Raw genomic sequence first — 21,759 nt, 5'->3', positions numbered from 1 at the left:
TACTTCCACAGCCTCACCCAATTAAAAGTATTTCCACTTCCCTCTGAAATACTTGGAGATTAACAACTTTTTTAAAATTTTGTCTTCCTTCTAATGCTTGCCTGGCCTCTTGTGTTTTGCTTCATCTCTGTGCCAGAATGGCAGAATGGTTCCCTTCTTCAGGAAATGCTTAACTCCCAAAAGAGGACCAGTTGTTTTTATGGCAGCTTGAAGAGGGAAGTGGGATTTAAAAAGAAAAGAAAATCAAGATCTGGGTAAATATTTTCCAGTTGGTCTCACAGTCTAGGAAGCATGTTCAGACACTGTTTCATCAGTTCTTGGCTGTGCAAATCCCTCCTGGATGGGCTCACTCATCCTCTTAGGCGATGAAAGGATGCTGAACCCCGGGAGAGCTGCGTCCTTTGGCTCTGCGCAGAGCCTTGGCTGGATGCAGAGCCTCCCCAGAGTGCGGGCCGGGCTTTCTGCATCCCCCTGCAGGGGGGCTGTGGGGAGGAGGGCACAGATGGAGTGGGCACTCGGCAGGAATGGCAGAGCTCTCTCCTGCTGTGCTGCGTGGGCCCTCCCAGGAGCAGCCTGGGAATGAAGTGAGTTTGGTGCATATCTGCTGATTCCTAACCATCCTAGAGCCAGGCATTTGGAGCCAGCATTTCCCCTGGCGTGTGCAAAACCTCAAGGTAAAAGGCCTTACACTCACTATTATTATTACTATTTATAGTAATATTACTATAAGTATATATATAAATATATAATGTATATTATATAACTATAAGTATATATATAAAGTAATCTATAACTATAAGTATATATATAAAATATGTATTATTATTAATTACTACTGTTTATTTACTATTATTATTTAACACTTTTATTGTATCGTAATTAGGAAATCATTTGCTTCTGATGGTAATAGCATGAATTATAACATCTCACCCTTCTCATGAGACTGAAAATGGAATAATATTTTTTTTAAATCCCTCTGTTGCCCCATCTCTGGGTCAGGAAAAGACTTAATCCAGCAATTTACTACTTAAGAAACCTAATATCATATTAATTTCTAGTAAATATGTTAGCTTGAGGAAGGAGAAGTGTCATTCTGATAAACTTGTTGATTGAGGACATACCATGATATGGGTAGAAAGAAGAAGATAAGGAAGGAGCTATGCAGACAAAGCCTTGGGTGCAGGGATGTGGGTGAGCAGCTGCACCTGTTCTTATTATTTCTGAGTAATACCAGTGACCCTTTCACACTCTTGAGAATGGGTTTGTGAGAGAGTTCTCAGATAACATTTATTTCACTGTTGCTTATCTGGATCTCAGGGTGGTGTGTGTTTAATTGTAGACTGATGACAAAATAATCCTCCAGTAGAATGCCTTACCTATATCTTCCCTGGGTATCTCTGGTTTGGTTTGAGGGGGTGAGGGTAAACACTGGGTTCTTTTACTTACTGTGTGTTTGGTTTTCACAATCACTCTCTTGTTAATGTTTTTATAAGGACAGTTCTTCAGAATTCCTTCCTTCTCTTTTGTCACCTGGATAAAGATATGTTTCTTTGGTCTTTTAATTTTGATTTCAAGCTTTCATTCATTTTATAGAGGATTTTTTGTGCCTTGAGTAAGAGAATATTTTATATCCTTGCTTTTCCAGAAGTGCTTGGGGTTTTTTTTATAATTCACTAAAGTAATTTGAACTATGCCTTCTTTAAGATCTTTACACTGTAGGTTTATTAAATTACATTTCATACATATTTCCATATAAACTTACCTAGAGATTTGTGTTTTCCCATTTATAACTCAAAACCAAGGCAGTTCCCTGTTTAGTTTCTTTCAGCAATTCCCAAAATACAAAGCTGTTTCTTCCTGAGTAGGAATTTAGTATTTATTACTCATTGGAGCAGCTTTTTTGTATTCATGTTTTTAAAACCACTTGCTCATTTTAGAAGCCCTTCTACTGACTCATGTTCCTCCACTCCCAAATCTCTCTTGGTCTTAAGTAGTTTATTTTTGGTGGGGTTTTTATTAGGGAAGTTTTACACAATTGAGCTTATTCAAGTGTTCCTTTAAGTGCTGTGCAAATGCCTTGTGCTGTGAACCCTGATGTTGTTGTGGAAAGGTGTAGTCTTAATGTTCAAACTCCTGCACTTTTAATTATCAGAGTAGATTCAAGATAGCTGCTAGTACAAAATCCCTCATTGTATTAAACTGTAATTTTGTGTAGTTGTAACTATGAAAATAATTGTGTAGTTATAAATACAAAAATAACACATTGCTGCCTGGTTTCTCTCTTTTTTAAACTGTAGTGTGGTCTCAGGGTAGTAAATGTTGTGTTAACATGGTATATTTGAAATTACAGGGATCTGGGGATGCACAGGGAACATTTCTGGCATTTGACAGTTTTAAGTATCACTTAAACATCCCTCCCCACGACTTCCTTCTGCCTGGTTCATCCCAGCCATTGTAACATTTAATGTGGGCTATAGGCTAATGCTGCACAGCTGAATATTTATGAACCAACACAAGATAATTACTGTAATATCTGAAGCCAATAAAATTATACTGATGTGATTTTAATTCCATTTAACGGACAGTGTCTCCATGCAAGTAGTTGCACTCATTTCAGCATTGAGCTGTGATTTTCATGTGTTTAATCCCCACACCACTTTGTCAGAATCCAAAAATTCACATGCAGTGGGATGAATGAGGATATTTATATTTGTAGGAGCTCTTTTCTGACTCATGAAGTCACGGCAAGTGACTGGCAGGGTGTTATGTTCCTTTTTGCCATTTTTGTAGCCTGTATCTGTGGGACTGTTGGGATGTTGTACTTTGTGCTGCTTGTGCAGAGCAGTCTGACAGCTGGAGCATGCAGGAACATTATCTGTGATTACCTTGATCATGAGAAATTATTGCATGGGAATTATCTGAGGAGAGGGTAATCGTGTCCTGGAGACTTCTTGTCTCCTGTGTTTTCTTAGCAGGGAGAGAGGCCTTTGAAGAGATGCAGCTTTCTCAGAGGCAGCCAAAGAGTGGAAGTGTGGAGATTAGGAGAAAGGACTCCCAGTGAAGTAAAGCTCTGGGGTTTTGGTGGGAGAAGCTTTTCCTTTGATAACAGGCCAGACAGGGTCGAAAAGAGGTGGCTGGAGGAGGAAAAACAGTCTTTGCTTTCCAAAGGAGAAGCTGTGTCTGGAGCAGGCGGGTTTGGAGTCTCTGACAAAGCTCTGTGTTCCAGCTGTGGAGTCTCCAGAAAGAGAAGCTTGGGCTGTGAGACCCAACAGGGAAGGATGTCCTGGAGGGCAGCGGGAGATGCTCACAGCCCAGGGCTGTCTGAGGGATGTCAGCGCCTTCCCCACAGCCCAGGAGGGGCCCAGACTGGTCCTTGCCAATCCCCTTGAGGGGTCAGCAAGCCCAGGCTTGGGAAGTGTGAAAGAAACTGTGTTAGACTCTTCTCAAAATTCTGTGTTCTTCTTCAAGACAGCCCTAAATCGCAGCTGCCAGAGGGTACTGAAAAGGGAAGTGTACCCAGTGGTTCAGCTCCAGCTAAGCTTATTTGACACTGGAAATGGGAGCCTTAACTCTTCCTGACACACACACATTTGGGGCCTGCAGTGAGAGGGGAATTTCTCCAGGCAGAGCTCCCTGGTTTGCATTTACACAGATGCTGCCCTGCCCGTGATGGAGCTTGGCGCGAGATGAGAATTGCCTGCATGCTCACACAGCGAGAGCTTCCGAGGCACATTGACCCTTTTTTACTTAAAATAACAAACCCAGAGCAAAGTATTTGGGTTTTAGGCCTTTGGTTTTCTTCCAAATAACGAATGGTTCAGATTTGCAGTGCTAACAGTATGTGATTTAGGACTCAAAGCAATGGCATTTTAGATGTAAACATGTGCAAGATTATCTCTGTGCACTTATTTATGCCATTACTTTGCTATAGAGTTACTTGATTGCTTGCTTTAACTAATTAACTTGTGTTATCATTTAGCCTTATGCTTTCTGTTGTGATACTTTCTCTGTGTAGTTACTCAAGAGACTCTTTAGACTCTTCTGAAATAAATACTTCATAATCCTGTAAAACATCACTTGTTTAAAGGAAGCTGTTTATGTAAACAATAGGCTAATGCATGAAACTCTTGACATGTTAGCATCAAAACCAACTGTCTCTCCTTTCCTCTTTCTCTGAGGAGAGCTGAAGCTCGACATCTGCTCTTCTGTGGGCGAGGGAGCTTTTTACAACTTACGGGACCGCTTGTTCATATGAAGTTAAAAAATGTTTCCTACAGAGAAGGTGATAGAAAAAAATTACCAAAGCAACTTCTTAAAAAAGCTCATGTTTTGGAGAGAAGGCATTCCCTGTCTTTGTGTCTTGTGGGGGAATAAGCTGGTCATTTCAATCTGTGCATTCTGGTATAGAAGATCTTTCTCAAAACATGGGAATTTAATAAGGACATGTAGTGATAGGATATGAGGTTAAGTCTTTAAACTGAAAGAGGGTGGGTTTGGTTTCCATATTCAGAAGAGATTCTTCCCTGTGAGGGTGATGAGGCCCTGGCACAGGGTGCCCAGAGAAGCTGTGGGTGCCCCATCTCTGGGAGCATCCATGGCCAGATCAGGGCTTGGGGCAACCTGGTCCAGTCAAAGGTGTCACTGTCCATGGCAGGGGTGGAACAAAATTATCTTTAAGATCCCTTTCAATCCAAACCATTCTGGAGTTCTGTGGTTCTATGAAAAACCACTTGTCTGGAAGCTGCTGCTGAGAGAGCCAGATGAGTGACAGTGATGTGTGAGAACAGGAGTGAGCAAAGCCACTGCTGCAGTCAAATGCATTTATTTGTGTCAGCTGTCACCACACATTGCTATTGATGCTGTCTGTAGGTTTGAGACATAGGGGAGCAGAATTACCTGTTTTTTTTGAGGTTTGAATTCTATTTCCTGAGATTTGTTAATTGTGCAATGATCTCTGATTCTTTTAGCCCTTCCTTGCCAAAGACAAATCCCTCTTTCTAAAACATGCAAGAAGGTACTCTGGCAAGTCCAACAACAAGTTGTAAGCAGACCTTTTATGTCTGAATTCAGCTGCTTTTGCATGTTTTACTATATAAATAAAACTTTAAAAACTATAAAAGTTTCTTTCCTGGGAGCTTTCCTGTATCCCTTATTCTGACTGATCCCAAGTAAAATCTTCTGAGACTATCAGATATTTCTGTGATAATATGGTCAGAGTTTTAGCTGCACCTCACTCATCCTAAGATGAGTTGCTGTAGATTTCTTCTACTTACACCTATGAATTTACAACCCATTTTCACAGAAAAACCAGTAGCCCTTTTGATGTAGATACTCTTAAAAGCAGTTTTCCTCTAGCAGTCATTTAGTGACACAGATGCTTTGGCAGGCAGGTTTGGCAGGTTTTGACACAGTACTACAAAAAAATCTACCAAACTCCAAACTCTTGCAGGGTGTCTCCATCTCCCTTCTCTCTCCTATTAGTTGTGGCTGCACAAGAAGAGGCTTTGTTGGCAGCGCAGATCCAGGCAGTGGCCCTGAGAACACTGCCTGTGAAGGGAAGAAGGTGAACACACAGATCCAAACAGCTCCCAGTTGCCTTCAGTTATCTCCCACTCATGCTTTTTTTAACATTACTGATGGGCTATTTTGGCTGTGTCCTGTATAAATAGCCTCTCTCAGTCACCACTTCCTCTGCCAGCTTTGTGAAGCAGTGGATCCTTGCATGCCTGATGTACTGTGGTGTGCTTGTGCAGGCTGGGCTGGCTGAGCGCGTGGTGCTCAGCAAGGGGAGGATTCTGGCTGCCTGTGGTTTATTTGTAGGTTTCCTGTCAGCCCTCCTGTAGCTGATAAAATGTGTGGTTCAAGCCACTGATGTCTTGTATGATAGCCTGTTCCTTTATTGACATAGTACTTAAATGATACTGAGACTGACTCTTACAGAAATTAGGATGAAGTTTTGAAAAGGAGTGAGGAAAGAAGGGATAAGTTTTCAATCTGTTGTGGCAGAGACAAATGGTCCTGATTTTGGTTTTCATTATTTCCAACTGTGACTCCCACCCCCACTTGCATGTGCAGCTGTTGTGATAATTTGGCTCTTTATGGTAAAACAGTGTTAGGGCTGACCTGTGTTGGTAAAAGCCTTTCAGTCCAGGAGAGTGTTGATACCCTGGCAGGTGAGACCCTTTTGCCTTTGTGGGGTTGGGCATCAAGAGGTTTGTATATCTTTTCTATGTCTTTTGTCTATCTTTTATTGTTACTACATAATCTCAAGAAAATGTCTGGGGCAGTCACCTTGGTACTTTAGCACAATCAGTCTGTGATTAATACTAAGGAAAGAGCAAACCAAGACATGTCAGGAAAAGGTGGTGCAAAATTTTCTGCATCTTGGCAGTGCAGAGACAAATCCTGAAACATCCAAAATCAGGCTGGTGCCCTCCTACACACCCACGTGCTGCTGAGCACAGGCCAGGGCTGGGGAGCTGGGGCTGCTGTGGGGTGCTATGTCTGCTGATGCTGTTGTCCCCCTCGTCACACAGACACTGCTGTGGCTGCTGTGTTCACTGCTTTAGCTGTGCTAACAAGGTATTTTCAGCTGGACCCACAGCAGGAGGGAGGAGGCTCCACCAAACTTGCCCAAGGAGCTCATTATAATGGCAGTTCCTCAGCTCCTGCTTGGATATACTCTAAAAGGGGAAGACTTCTTTCCAGGAAATCTATTTTCCCTTCTTCATTGTGGAGTTTCTTTTGAGCTTTCTGTCTATATGCCTATAAAGAGAAGGCCCTAAATATAATTGTAAAATGCATTGTTATTTTTTCTGGGGGGAATGATATGTGTTGAGCAGGAGTTTTGAGTTACTTTGACAAAAGACATGAATGGCTCAAATGTACTAATTGAAAAATTTCTGTTTGCACAGAACCAAAGCAATTTATTGGGTGCATATGTAGCATCTTGTAGAGCCAGCAGCCACCAAATGCAGGAGCCTGGCTGTGCTGTGCAGCATATGTACCCAGACTTGTGACACCTTCCTACTGTTACTGTGGAAACTATAATTTCCAGCACAGCCCTGAAACAGGGGGGGGTTTATCTGCAAAAGGGGACAAGGTCTGCAGATGAGAAAGAAATACTCCTGTGCAGTGTGAAGCCAGCTGGGGCACTAACTGTGCTGGATTTGCATGGTTGTGCTTGATGTGGAATTGCATGTTCAAATGGATGCTGATGTGCTCGTTGTAATTTTAATGGTAAAAATCCAGGTGGGTGTGTTGTAAATGCAGTGAGACATATGGACCTAAGGAGACCTATGCTGAGAAGTGGAAACTAGGGAACACAGGGGAAAGAAAAAACATCCTTAGAATCAGACATTTCTGAATGATCAGGTATGCAGGAGAGGAAAAGTGACAGCAGAGAGACTCATCAGACTCTCCCTCCCTGCCCCCAACAGGCCCAGCCTGAATTAAAAACACATACAGCAATCTCCACTCTGAATAACTTCTGCATGGCTATATAATTTCAAAGAGAAATGCTTTCAGGGTGATGATAGGTTTTGTCTACATCTGTAATGTCTCATTTGTCTTTGGATACCCAACAGCCTTCGCTTTGTTTATTCAGAGCTAAGCAAACATGAAGCTGAATGTACTTTCCAATGATCAATGTAAATCAACGTGAAAAATGGAAATCATTATAAAACATACACACACATATATATTTAGTGAGCTTTGCTAGATTGATTGCTCCTAAACCTAGAGCTTGGCTGCTCTTACGTGCAGAGAATTCACAAAGAGACAGCCATAGCCCAGGGATAGTGAAGTGTGGTCACTGATGGATAAAATAAAATTCATGTCTGTTTGCATTTTAATGGATTTTAATCACATGAGAGTTTGGGGGAAAAAAATAGATTTTTTTTTTTCTTTTCATTATTGTGTCTGACTGCTTCAGGGCTAACAAAAGTGGTCCCAGGTACTGAAGAACCATTTTCAGTTCTTGTGCTATTGTTAAAAAAGGCTTTTGCAAAGACAAGGGATGTGCACAATCATCATTAGTCACTGAGACCAGAACAAATACTACTGGTCTGTAGATGTGGCAAGGAAAGCAGAGCTGGAAGTTTTTGGCAAAGTAGTGAGGGGGAAATGAGCAAGATGCCATGGATGGTTTTTATCATTAGAGATTTACAAAAATAAGCTTGACATCCATCAGGGGTTGGGGGGTAGGGTACCATCCAGCTCTAACCATGTGGAAGCAGCACCATCTGTGTCTGGCAAGCTAGAACTCTTGAAGAAAGGGAGTTGTTCCTTAGTCTTTCACTCTTTGGGGCTGCCCCTCATCTGTTTGCCATTCCTGCTCTCTGTGACATGATCTTCATACGTATTTTCAACGTTCTTGCTTTGTGCTGCTGGCAGGGACCAGCTCTGCCCAGTTCACCACTCCTTCCTGCTGGCCCTGCTGCTGCTGCCTCATTCCTGCCTTGTCAGCTGCTTGTTTCCTCTGAAACTCCATCCCTCCAATTCCACATTGGGTGAGATTTATCCCTCAACCCCCAGAAATCATTTTTTGTTCAGGAGCACCATTACTTAGGCAGCTAAGCCAGGTATTTTGTGCTAATACTCTCACAAAAAAAAAAGGGGAATTAAAAAAAGAGGAGCAGTTTGTCTAAAATGCCAAGCTTTATGAAGGACACAAAATAGAGAAGCTGAAGCTTTTTGCCCCGGATTTTCTTTTGTTGTGTCACTAAGTGGGATGTTTGTGTCTGTTTATACTCTGATTTCTTGTGTGTTTTGAAATCTCATTGTACTCAGTGGTGGAAAGTTGGCTGCTTAAGTAAAGGCATGTTAAGGACAGCTCTCTACAGTAGCTGGAAGGAAATGCTTCTCAAATGCATTGTCCAAGTTGGTGCTAGTTAATAGTCTCCTGGGTATGTGAACTTTCCTTGGCTCCTCCACCCATCTTCTGGCAGCAAACGGAATTCTTAGCATTTCAATTTAAAAATAAAATAATTAATAAAAATCCGTGCTGTCCTTCTAAATTGTTTCCCAATAGGAGTGAAATGTAATTCAGTAATAATTCATTAAATCACTTGTGTGGGTTGATTATTCCTATTGGAAAGGGGATCCCCACAAAACAGCAACATAAAGGAAATCTCTTCAAAATATTGTAATTATTGTGTTTCTATAAAAATTCCCCTCTCCTTTTCCTCCAGTCTGGTTGGGTTTACTGTTATGAGATGCAATTGCTCAGCAGGACTGCCAATTAGATGTTACCAGGCCTGTTTCTGCAAGGTTGTGACCTATAAATTTCTCTTTAGCATTGCTGTAGGACAGACATTTCCTCTCCACTGGTTATTATTTATCCTTGCTGAGTTTGTGTTCGCCTTCTAGGATTTTGGAGAGGAGTACCTTTCAGATAGAAGGGGGTTTGTGTTTGCCCTGGGAGCTCTGTACTGTCAGTTTGCAAAGCATTCAGAAGGGAGGACGTTTGGGGACAAGTGCGTGTTGGTGCTTAGGCATTAGATGTTAATATAAATTAAAATATAATTTAAAATATAAATTTTTAGGTATAAAAATCCATCTTGAAAATACAAATCAGCTAAAAAGCAGTGTAATGAAGAACAAAAGGTTTGGCCTTCATGAGCTTTAAATTTTACAAGTGTTGAAGAACAGAGCAGGAGTAAGGAGGAAGAAAGTGAGAAGGTGAGGGTTCAAGGGCAGTGAGTATTTGGGTGAGGATGTGGCCTTTGTTCATCACAGCCTGAGCTACTGGAAGGAGAAGGAAACATTGAGTAGAGGGAAAACCCGGCTGAAGAATACCTGCAATGCTGCACCCTGCCTCCAGATCCTTTTAATTAGCCAGCCCATGCTCAAAGGATGCATTAATCATGCTGCTTGGGGTTTGCCAAAGCGTGGGGAGCCTGCTCCACCTGTCCAGGTGGTACCTCAGGAGCCTGGAGCTCAGCATGGCACAAATGTCCAAACAGGCTGGCCTGCAGGAAACGTCCTTCCCCTGGCACAGGGTTAGCTCACACTGGCAGTTCTCTGCCTGGCACTGTCACTTCTTCCTTGTTGCCTCTTTCTTTCACAGCTGGCTTCCCACAGCACAGAATCCCACTGTGGTTGGGGTTGGATGGGATCTTAAAGATCCTTCAGTCCCAGCCCTGTGCTGTGGGCAAGGACATCTTCCTCTAGACTGGATTGCTCCAAGCCCTGTCCCTGGTTTTTGAAACTTCCACACAGCTTCTCCAGGCAATATCATGCAGAGTAAGCAAGAAGAAAGAAATCACCCTCTGTATTCTGAAATTTTGGAACAAAATGAAGCTTGGTTTGCCAATCCTGATGCTGTGTGGTAATGAGGAGAGCAAAGCACTCTGAGTCAGGAGGTGCCTGAGCCCTGATGCCAGCCTGCAGCTCAGTGTCCTGCTTTGACCATCTTGGTGGTGACCTCCTTATGCTGAACCAAAGGGGATTTTTCTCCCCAAGGCAGTTTCCCTCCCTAAACCAGATGCAGTAGCTGGGTTAAATTACACAGGGAAACCAACCTCACATAGCCTCTAACTGAAGGTTCAAGGGTAGAGCTGATGAAAGAGGTACTACAGGTCATTGCCATAGTGCATTAAAAGTGGGATTCAGGTTATTTGCCACAAGATATCTCTTTGCATAAATGTAAATATGGCTCAGGATTCCCATTGCATCTTTATAAAATCCAGTCTCCTTCCTCTATAAAGTTTTGTGCCATTCTCAGTAACGATGAAAAAAGTCCCATCTTTTGAATATTAGTGTTGATTTACTGACATACAGGAAGGCTTTTCAGATGTTAATGAGGAGTGTTCTGGTGCTTTTGCTTTTAAGTAGGTCAAATCAACAAATTTATGTATAATAACCTGGTGGTTCCAGGTTCTTCTGAAAACATTTTGAAGATGCCAGAAGGAAGCAGAGTGGGTCTGTCTAAATAGCAGAGGGAGTACTGCAGGGCTTCTTGTACATGATATTTGAATCCCTTGAGGGGGTCCCTTAGTCATTTGTTTTAAGTAGTTAAAATACAAAAGCTAACTTTAGCCTATATGCCTGAATGACCTGCAAAATATGCGAAACCATGCACATTATTGCAGCAGATTTTAGTGTCCTGTGAAGTCTCCCTTTGACAAGGGAAATAAACTTCCCTCTATGAGACAGCAGCAGTGCTCACAAGTCCTCTTTTCCCCATAGTCTGTTGAGGCAAGAAAAAGCCCAAACCCAAAAGAGGCATCTGATAATTTGTGTGTCTACCCAGAAACAGTCAAGAAACATTCAGGCTGAAAATAGCTAAAATTGTACGTCAGCAACTGGCTGTGCAGTGGTGGCAGGGTGAGCAAGTGTTTAAAGCATCATGTGAGATTTTCAAGGCTTTTTTGTAATATGTTATTCTTTATTTCTCCGTTATTCTTTCTTGTCATGAACACCACCTCACACAGGGAGGGTTGGTTTGAGATTACATAGGGTTTGTTTCTCTTTCAGAGCTGGGGAGTTTAGCCATCCTGCCATTGCTCTGAGAAATGAAGCTTATAGGCTGACATCAGTGACAAGGAAAATACCTGCTTTCTGAAAATAAAGCCAAAGGTGAAAGCTTCTAAAAGAGACAGCATGGTGTAGTTCAGGCTGCAGGGAAAGACAGCCTGCTTGGTTTTCAGTTGTTCATCTGGAGCTTGTTGTGGGCACCATCTCATCACTGCTCCCTTCCTGTGGTTCTTTCTTGTCTCTGCAGAAATGCTTCCCTACCTTTGCCCTTCCCATCCCTCCCTCCTTGACAGGAGAAAGCAGAAGGGTCGTGCTCTTTTGAAAGTGGTCTGTGACAGATGAATGCCATCTGGCTGGTGCCTTCTTGGCAAGGATGGGGGTAAAGCAGTCTGTGAACTTTACTGTTGGTGCTTTTGCCAAGCTCTGTGCACTGCTTGTGCCACACATGTTTAATTTTGACCCCTAGTACACTGGTACGTTTTTGTGTCTGTGCACCAAAAATCTGTGCAGGAACTGAGCAGCTTTTGCTTTTAAATTGTTTTGCTGGGTTTTTTTGTTTGGTTTTTTTTTTTTTTTTTTTGCACAGCTGCCTTGGACCAAGGTCCTTTTAAAGTTCAGGACATTTTTTCTTTTGTCCTCTTCCTGCACTGCTGCAAAAAATAAAGAATGAAGAGGGAACAGCCCTCTCTGGATGCCTGGTGCTGAAGAGGCTGTGAGATGGAGATTAGGGATTGGTGAGAGCAAGCACTGCAGAGGACAGAGCAAGGTGAAGGGCATAGAGCTGGATAAGAAAAGGACCATGCATTAATTAGGAGGAAAAACTGCAGACTTTTTTTCCTCCCACGAATAATTAACTTTTTTGCTATTCTCAGTTTTCTGCTTTCTAAACCTCTCTCGAAAGGCTCTCCTTGCTTTGGGGAGAAGTGTCACTTGAGAACCTTCTCAGAACTTGGCAGCTATGTAATAGGGGCATGTAATCTTTTATAATCCTCTCTACAGGTTTGTAATAACCATTTCTGTTTTGAGATTCCAAAGTGTTTTGTAGGCCAAGTGGGAATTTAACTGTGAGAGAAAAATGTACTTAATATTCAGGAGCAAAGATGAGTGGTCCTGGGCAGGGAACGAGACCTGAATAAGAAGGAAAGGAAGGGTCACAGCCATGGCTTCAAGCAACTGCGGGTTATTTGAAATCTTAGTTATCCTGGGAACCAAATTGGTTTTTTACAGGGACAGCAGCTTCTGTTATGGTGATGTCATGAGATTTACGAGGCTGCACAAAGAGCCCCTTGTTCGCGGGCGCGCGGGGAGGCCGGGCCGAGCGCGGGGCGCACCTGCGTGGTTTGTACAGTCCTCACCTTGCCTGGGCTCTGATTTCTGGTTCCACTTGTTGAGCCACCAACTGCACACTGATTGCCTGATTGGAAGCTGCTGGCACTGATCCATCTGAGAAGGTGCTGATGTCTCCTGACAGGCACATCTTGCACACTGTGTCCCCCGAGCCGGGCTGGGCACAGCCCGGGAGGACGGGGACAGAGAACAAGGCAAGGATCAGTTACCCTCTGTAAGTTTAACATTTAGCAATCGGCTATGCAGCCAGTAAGAAGCTTAGAGGAGCTCAGTAGTGCTCAAGCTAATTGGTAGCTTTAAACTGCTATTAAGAGCTCCCACACCTTTTACTCAAAGAAGCTGCTCGATGACAGCAAGCTGGTGCAACTTTCTGCTTTCTAGTCAGAATTACCCTCTGAGCTTTATGCCTAATTTTTGCCTCTGCCATTAGCTCCTTAACTCTCATTTTTTAGGACTTTGCAAGAAAGCTCGAGACTGTTGGCACACTCAGCATCTGCTCACTAAACTAGTCGTAAGATTTTAAGACTTGCGGTTTCTTTTTTGGAACAGCTCCATAATCTTTCCTTTTGAAAATAAAATCTCAGTGCAACTGCTTGCACGGTTGTGGCCTAACTGAATTTGTGCTCTCGAGCTTCTGCAGAGCCCTTGGGTACCAGGGAACACTGAGGCCTTTGAGGAGATGTCAGGGTGGCAAATGTGTGAGCACAGGCCTTGGGAAAGGTTTGGGGCTGGGATTGCGTGTGTTACGGGGAGGTGAGAAGGGAAATCTTGGCTGATCTCTGCCGTAGTCTCAGCCCTGGTGTGAAATCTCCCGAGCTGGAGATAGGCACAGTGGTGACGTTGCAGGAACAGGGCAGATGTATGGACTTGGGCCCAGGGGAAGTTGGCAGAGCTGTCTGGGAGCTCAGCTGCAGCAGGGAGGCTGCTGTACCTTGCTCACCACCGGCCGACTCTTGCACAAACAAGTCAGATCTCTCCTAGGGGAGGAATTGAAGGGGTGGGAATGATGTCAGCCAGAGATCCCGTCCTGCTGGGAGATGCCAGGCTTGTTGAACAGTAGCATTCTGTATTTTGTCTCCTGCTGGTTGCAGAGGAGACAGCCCTTGGCTGCTAAGGCATTCCCTCATCTGATGGTTTATTCCTTCCCACTTAAAAATTGCTCCTGACGTGTTTTCTTAGTGCAGAAATTCAAGAATCTGGCTGGCAGCTCTGGTAGTGGACAAAATGTTGATTCTCACTCTTTGAGTTTTAAAGGTTAATCTTTCCTCTTGGTGTCAAGGTGAGACTGCTGCATGTGAGAAATTCTGAGCAGCAAGGTGACCCTTCTCCCAGCCCATCACAGATCTCAGCAAAGCTTCCCAGCAGCTGCTGGGGAAAAGCTATGCCTTTAGCTGAGGGCAGAAGAGACACACAGTCCTCATTCAGAGTAAGGGAAAATCCTTCAAACCTCACCTGTGAGCAGTGAACAACAGACACCTTCAGACTTCCCATCTCGAAATTTTGAGAGATTCCTTCTTCCAGAGCTGACATGCTGATGGTAGGGAAATGGAAGCACACACAACAAGCACGAAAATTGCCAGAGTCGCATTTCTTTGAGGATATAGGACATGAAAATTGCACCTGACTGAACAGTTTTTACTTTAATCTCCCTGTGGCTCATGAGATTCTTCACTGGGAAAGTGGAAAACCAGTCTTGAGACTGTGTCTGATCACTGCCACTCAATAAAAGAGCAGTGGAAAGTTAATAGGTTAGATTGGCAAGATTGGCCTATACTAGAAAAATTAAAGATCTTGTGAAGAGTGTGTGTTACAGTGCCAAATACATTGGAATCTGAGAAAGTCATGGCACTGGTCATGGCTTCTGCCAGCTTCTAAAATAGTGTTTTCACCTACTTAAACCGTTTATGACTTTATTCTGTGCAGAATGGATTTTCCAGGTAGTGTTTTGGCTGTAAGCAGTTGGCGTGAGAGCTTCTGAGATCTCTGAAACCCGATGGTTTGACTAAGCCATCTCTACCTCCTACCCAGGCTATTAGATTTCCATCTAAGAATTTGGTTATCATTGCCTGCAGCTGCTGGAGGAGAGCAACTGGATTCAGCTGAATTGAGAGCTGCTCATTACATGTGGACTGAACTTTGTTGAGTGTGGCCATGATATGTAACGGGAAGAATTCACACCAGATACTTACCTCTGTAATAACATCCTACATGAATGGCATGCCTCTCATCCCAAAGGATCTGCTCACACTTTCTACACTGAAAATGCCACCTGCTGCACCAGGGATCTGTTGCTGACCACAAAAATGTAGGCACCTCTTAGCTGAAATGGAGCTGTGCCACAGAGTGATTTAGAGGGGCAAGTGAGCGCTGCTGGATCTCAGAGTAGCTATGAGAGGTTTCCTAGAAAGGGAGCCCACATTGTGCTTTGAATCAAAATGGCAAAATTAGTGGTGTTGTTCCTAATGTGTGCTGGTCATATTTCTAAGTGTGTTGTGATTCAGAGAAAAATTAATCAACCCTGAGAGCATTGTGTTTTCTCTGTAGCATGGCAGTCTCTGCATTGCCACACACAGTATGTGCTGAATTTTCATCATATTATACCATGTGTTTTCTGTGTTGGGGCAGTGTGGTGATTGTCTGTACAAACTTGGAGGAGGAGTGTCCCTTCCTCTTCCAGGTGAATTTGGGCATTGTGATAAGTTTCTTTTTGAGCAATTGTTTTTGATAGTGTCTGTCTACACTGTTCTGGTCTGGGTTGGATCAGAAACCATTGCACATGTCTGGGAGTTGGCTTGAGAAATAAGAAATGCAAACAAGAGCTCTGTATAGCAGCATGAGAGAGAATAGGAGTTGCCTTGGTTGTGCTTTCCCTTGCAGCCTCTCAGTGGCTGACCTCTCTGATCCCCTGCCCTGTGCAGATGTTGGGATGTTCCCCCTCTGGCAGCTGGGCCAGGATTGCTCCAATGCCTGTGCAGATCTTCACCTTCAGCAGCTGTCTGAACTGGGTGCACATACCCACCCAGCTGTGTCACAGAGCCGCTGTTGCTGCTCATTTTCACTCCCATTAGTGACTCCTTTTGCAGAAATCCTGCCTTGTTCCAAGATTTGAGGGAACGGAGCATGTTGAGACACTGTGTATTTCCTTTTCTGCCACATCTTGCCCTTGAATCCCTTCATGAGCTTTGAGATGGTGGAAGTTCAGTGGAAGGACTTGTAGTTCTTACTTATCTTTGAAGTTTCCTGTCAGTAGTAAGGCTTGTTTCAACCTGCTTTACCAGGGTTGGAACTGATGGTTTTTCAAACTGGACTGTGTGGTCATGCACAGCTGGGTAGGTTGGGGTTCTGACAAGCTCTCAGATGACAGCACTTACCTAAAATGCTTTTCTCTCATCCTGTCTCTATGGTAAGTACATAAAACACTGTGGAAACATTGACATTGGGCAAGCAGACCTGTTGTCAAAAGGTGTTAGGGCTCCTACTAATCTCTCTTCAGGGGAAAAAAAAAATCCTCCCAGCACACAAACTTGGCCACCACATTAGTTACTCAGCTGCTTGGCAGCTCCTTGCTGGAAATACTAGGAACAGAATATGGACCCTAATAAAGTGGAGGAAAATTTGGCAAGTACTTCAGTTAGCCCTTGATTTCACCATAGGAATAGTGCAGTTCAGAAAAAGGAGCTCTGAGGCCTGCCAGGGGTACTCTTGTCATCACTGGGCTGGAGGGTTATTTCTGTGTTTTTATTGATGGTAAGTAGAGTGCTTTTTGGCAGAGACTGAAGGCATGAATTTGCCTTTAATGTAGTTCTGTTGGCTTGGTTTCTGGTAATTCTGTCCTTTTCACTAACTCTGAAGAGAGAAGATGCTGCTTTTCTGGTTGTAGGAGAGCTGTTGGGGACTGAATGACACTGAAGCACCCATTATCTCTTGGAAATAATTTTCTGATTCTGCCCATTGCCTGCTTTTTGGAAAATATTCTCCGCTCATGAACACATTTGGAGTTTTAAGGAAAATAATTGTTGCATGTTTGCAATGGAAGCTTTCAGAAATGTTCCTATCTGATAGGACTGCTCTGCTCCATAAATACTACTAAACTGCCAGCATTTTCCTGGGATGTCTTTCCCTGTCTGTGGGGATTAGCTTGGCACTGGCTGCTGCTGCTTTCCACGTTTCCTCACCCTGCACCACTCAACACTTGTGTTGTTGGTACGTGATTATGGAATCACTGCCCCTCTATTTTCCCCTTTCTTTAAAAATAAGCCCTGTACTTCAAGAATAATAAGGTACAAGTTGTCATCTGACTGAAAGAAAGGGAGCTTTGTGGATATTTATATCATGGCTAGTGGCATTTCAGAGCCCTGAGGAAAAACAACACAGTTTCCAGTCTTGAGCGATGTCGGATGTGGCAGGAGGGGAGGCAGCAGCAGGGATGTACCAAGAAAGGGATTTTTTCCAAGCTGTTACTTAACTGATATTAGCATTTGAAGGCACATAAGGCCTGACCTTTAATCCTATGTGTAGACTTGCTGATCTGCTTACTTGAATGCCTCATTGTAGTGCTGCAGAATGAAGGGATTGCATCAGACCCAGAGAAATCTTCTGTCACCAGAACTTGCCTATTTAGGTGTGTGGCTGCATGAGCCCATCCCACATGTAACATCTGCAAACTCAGAGCTTTCAGATGCACCTCCCTGATCTCCTCTCTAGCTCCTGTCTGAAGGAGTGATCACTGCACTCATCAGTGAGTGATCATTCATCTCCAAAGCTCAAGCCTTGCTGTGTGAGCTGACAGAGAGTTAAAACGGACAATCCTGACCTGCAGTCTTTCCCAAAAGTTTTAGTGTTCCTCGTTACACATGGACTTCTTGCAATTCACTTCTGTAGTGATTCAAAGCATGGTGCTTAATTAGTTTTATGGGGCTTTAGTGGAAGAGGTTGGTGGGTTTTATTACATGCACGTGAAAAGCTGGAGCCAAGAATGTAAAATGAAAACCAAAGATGAAGAGCACCGGAAAGCAGAACAGGGTTTGTGAGCGACCAAGCGTGTATGTGATACTGTGCAAAGTCCCAAAGAGTCTTCTGTCTAAACTGGTAACATACTTCAGAATAAATGTTGAAGTCACAGCTGTTGTGAGAGGCTCCAAAGATATCAGCCATGCAGGAGGGAGAGCTGAGAAATAATTTAAATAGGTGGGACTGAGGCACCAAAGCTACACTGGGGTCCTTGTTGCTGTGAGTTTTCTGGGAAATGAAGTTTATAGGCTGACATCAGTGACAATGAAAATACTTTCTTTCTGGAAATAAAGCCAAAGGTGAAAGCTTCTAAAAGAGCCTGCATGGTGTAGTTCAGGCTGCAGGGAAAGACAGCCTGCTTGGTTTTCAGTTGTTCATCTGGAGCTTGTTGTGGGCACCATCTCATCACTGCTCCCTTCCTGTGGCTCTTTCTTGTCTGTGCAGAAATCCTTCCACACCTGTGGAGTTTGCAATGTACTCACAGCATCACACTGGAGTTATGGGGTCCCATGCTCTGGAAAACCAGCTTGCTGAAGAGAGGCTTGCAGGGGTGCTGGGCTCTGCCCATCTTGTGTTCGAAAGGACCCCAGTGCACACACAAAATGGCACCGGGGGGGTGTTCTCTAGGGGTGAGTGACAGCTCCAGACACAGCATGGCATGTCAGTCTGCCAGCAGCCTGTGGAAAGCTGCTCTGACGTAGCCAACCCACTTGGCAACACAGCCATGGCTGGCTCACAGTGCCTGATGACTCAGTTAAGTCCTGGAGTTGTTATTGCAGTGGTAGAAATCGTTCTGTTCTTTAATTCCTTTTGTGCAGCCCATGGATCTGTTGGATGGTATCCTGCCAAGGCCTGTAGTTAGAAGAAATTATAACACAAAGATCTTTTGGGGCTGGGCAAGTCGTGACTGTAGATTCTGCGTTGGAGCTGATGGCCCAGGAGGGTTTTCTTTTGCCATCACAAAGTTTACCAGCAGTTCCAAATGCAGTTCCTTGGTTAGAGAGAGGCACTCTCACTGCCAGCCCACCCACATCAGCAGGACAGGGCACACGCTCCTTCATCCTTTTCTCCCCCTGCTGATTTATCACATGCCTTCCTTACCCAGGAGACCAGATCCCCAGAGCTCTCATTGTGCTGTTTCTGTTGCACTCTTACACCAGGAGCTCATGGCTTCATCCTGCTCCTCTACTCTCTGTCAGGTTTGTCGTGCTTAGGTGGGAATAGGGCTCATGTGCTGCTTGGGAAGCCAAGGTCAATGCAGGAGCAGCAGTGGTTTTATTTTACATCTGGTTTGGTTTTTGGTTGGACACCATGATCAATGTGAGTTGCAGTTATGCCAGAAATCTACCTGGAGGGTTCATGTCTGTAAAATGGACTAATACAGAACTTGTGGGAGAGTCTGTTGTGCTCCAGGAGTTTACATAAATGTACTTTTGCTTCACAGAGCTTATGGTGGTTTCTCTTCATTATCTTTATGCTTAAATAGAGTTTTGGACAATTTTGAGCCACACAGCATTTGTTGTCACTCTCACAAACTGAGTTGTATCAGAAGTAACAGTGTGTCATTTGATTCTGCATCTCATCTTCTTCCCTGAATGATCTTACCTGATATTAAGGGCACAGAGGTGCCCTTCTTTGTTACTCAGAGCAGCAGGAGCCATGCAGCCTTCTCAGAGGTTGCCTGTTCCAATCACTTTCCTGAATTATCACAAAATCCTGATGGAAAGTGAGGTTGAACAAGGCACTGAAAGGCATCTCCCAAGTCTGACACATCCCTTGCAGTGCAGAGGCAGAGCTGCAGGAAGATGCTGCAGCGTTTTTGATAAAGAGGGGGCGTGAGCAGGGTCTGCAAGGAGGGAAGCGATTTGGGGGCAGCCTTTGGGCTGGCTGGCCCTGGAAGGTGCTGGGTGATTGAGGATTCGCTGGCCTCTAGTGGTGACGCTGGGGAGAAGCTACGAGAAGCAGCTTGATTATCTCTGTGCGGGCTGCTGGGTGTGTTAAAAGGCAGGTAGTGCTGCAAAACATTTCGGGTTTGAACACTCACTTTGCTCCTGAAACAGTTAAAGGAGCTCCTGGACTCCTGTGCAGGAAGTCCCTTGATTTTTGCAGTGTCTGTTTTAGACCCTTGGGACCTGAGGGATCTACATCCATTGGGAATGGATGATTTTTAGAACATTGCAAGCAAATTGTGTAGAACTGGAGTGTGAGATGAAAATGAAACTTAATCTTGTCAAGCAATCAGAATGTAATATCAAAACTTTGTAAAGAGATGAATCATAGAATCCTAGAAGGGTTTGGGTTGGAAGGGACTTTTTTAGTAGTGACAGGCACAATATCATATGCAGCTTAATCAAGAGCAATTTATAGGGAATAGATTTTAAAATAAATTTTAATAGATCAGGACTGGGAACCAAATTATTTGGGTTATGGTTTGATTTGTCGTGTTTGGAGGTGTTGTTTGGGGTTTTTTCAAGTATGAATTTAGTGTCTGTGGCAAAATGAAAATGCACAATTTCATCAAGTAGGTTCCCCACCAAAAGGTGCCAGTAAGCTCTTCTCAATTAAATGTTCATCCCTTTGAATTTTTCCTTCCCTTGTTCAAGCTTGCCTTCCTTGATCCCTGTCTTCCTTCCTATATCTCTCTATCTTTAGTCTCAAATAATCCACTTTATTAAGATTTAGAGTACATTTGGGGCTGTACTCCTTTGAACCATGGTTTTGAGAAGGGAGTGGAAGGAAGATTAAGTTTTCATAAGAGCTCTTGGTCTTTTCAATATATTTCAGCCTTTGACAAAGACATTCATATTCATCCCTGGTATTGCTATTTTTGGAAGTGATGCTATAAGTAAATAAATATTAGTAGCACATGGGTGCCTCCCAGGATTCCCGTTTCACCTTTTAAAATGCTGAAACAGGCCCCACTCAGCACAGAGTGCAGTTTTGGTTCAGGTCTCACTGCAGAGCTGTGAAAGCCAAGAAGGTGTTAATGCCACATGCTAACAAGGGGTGGTTTTCTGTTCCCAGATGTGAAAGGACCACCCACCCACAGACTGTCCTGTGGCCAGTCCCCCTACACCGAGATGACAACATGGGAGAGGAAATACTGCATCCTGACAGACAGCCAGCTGGTGCTGCTCAACAGGGAGAAGGAGGTGAGACAAGATCACACTGGTGCCCTTTGGGAATGGGGGGGGGAATGTATCTGCCCTTTGGGAACAGGAGAGAAACGATGCCTCAGGTTTGAGCTTTTATATTTTCCAGATTCTGTGCTGCTTTAGTGTGTAAGTCTGGGCTTCATATGAGGGGATGGTGAGTTCCCTTCACAGAGCAGGGAGACAAAACAATTCCTGCTTTAGCTGGGAACCAAGGACAAATGATCCAAATCTCAGGCCCAAGAGCACAAACAATGTGGGCTGAAGAGAGAAAAACAAGAGGGATGAGACTTCATGAGCTAAAGCTGTAATTGGACAATTAACTCCAATATGCAAATGGACCAAAACTCCTAAAAGTTTTCTAAGTTTAAATGGACGACCCATGACCAGTTGTGCATTTTGTGGCCAGTTTGGGTTGTGCTGCCCAAGGTGGATCCACTGAGGCCTCTTAATAAATCCCTACTTTATTCTTTAGCTCTGTCTAGTCTCTGCTCTGGGTCAGCCTTCAGAAGGCATCAGCCTTTATTGGTCAAAGGAGAAGGTAGCTTTCTTCATCTCCCTTTTACTTCACTCACAAATTCTTTGAAACATGTGTGAAGGGGAAAAGGGAATTTAAAAAGAAATTCTTTACTGCCAGAGTGGTGAGACACTGAAACAGGCTGCCCAGGGAGGTTGTGGATGCCCCATCCTTGTAAGGATAAGCTGAGTAAGGCCTTGAGCAACCTGGTTTAGTGGGAGGTGTCCCTGCCCATGGCAGGGGTTGGGACAGGTG

General features: G+C 43.9%; 1 protein-coding gene across 11 annotated transcripts in view; it reads left to right on the top strand.

Moving 5' to 3' along the window:
* RASAL2 (RAS protein activator like 2) overlaps nt 1-21,759 on the top strand; it is a 163,744-nt gene that overhangs the window by 60,109 nt on the left and 81,876 nt on the right. For all 11 annotated transcript variants that reach the window (XM_064719242.1, XM_064719239.1, XM_064719247.1 and 8 more), the window contains exon 2: nt 20,860-20,987. In XM_064719242.1, coding sequence (XP_064575312.1) covers nt 20,860-20,987 — 128 coding nt within the window. The remainder of the gene's footprint in view (nt 1-20,859; nt 20,988-21,759) is intronic.

The sequence above is a fragment of the Zonotrichia leucophrys genome, chromosome 8 (assembly GCF_028769735.1).
Source record: "Zonotrichia leucophrys gambelii isolate GWCS_2022_RI chromosome 8, RI_Zleu_2.0, whole genome shotgun sequence".
Classification (NCBI taxonomy): Eukaryota; Metazoa; Chordata; class Aves; order Passeriformes; family Passerellidae; genus Zonotrichia; species Zonotrichia leucophrys.
The sequence above is the reverse complement of the archived record's forward strand: the minus strand, read 5'-3'. Positions and strand labels throughout refer to the sequence as shown.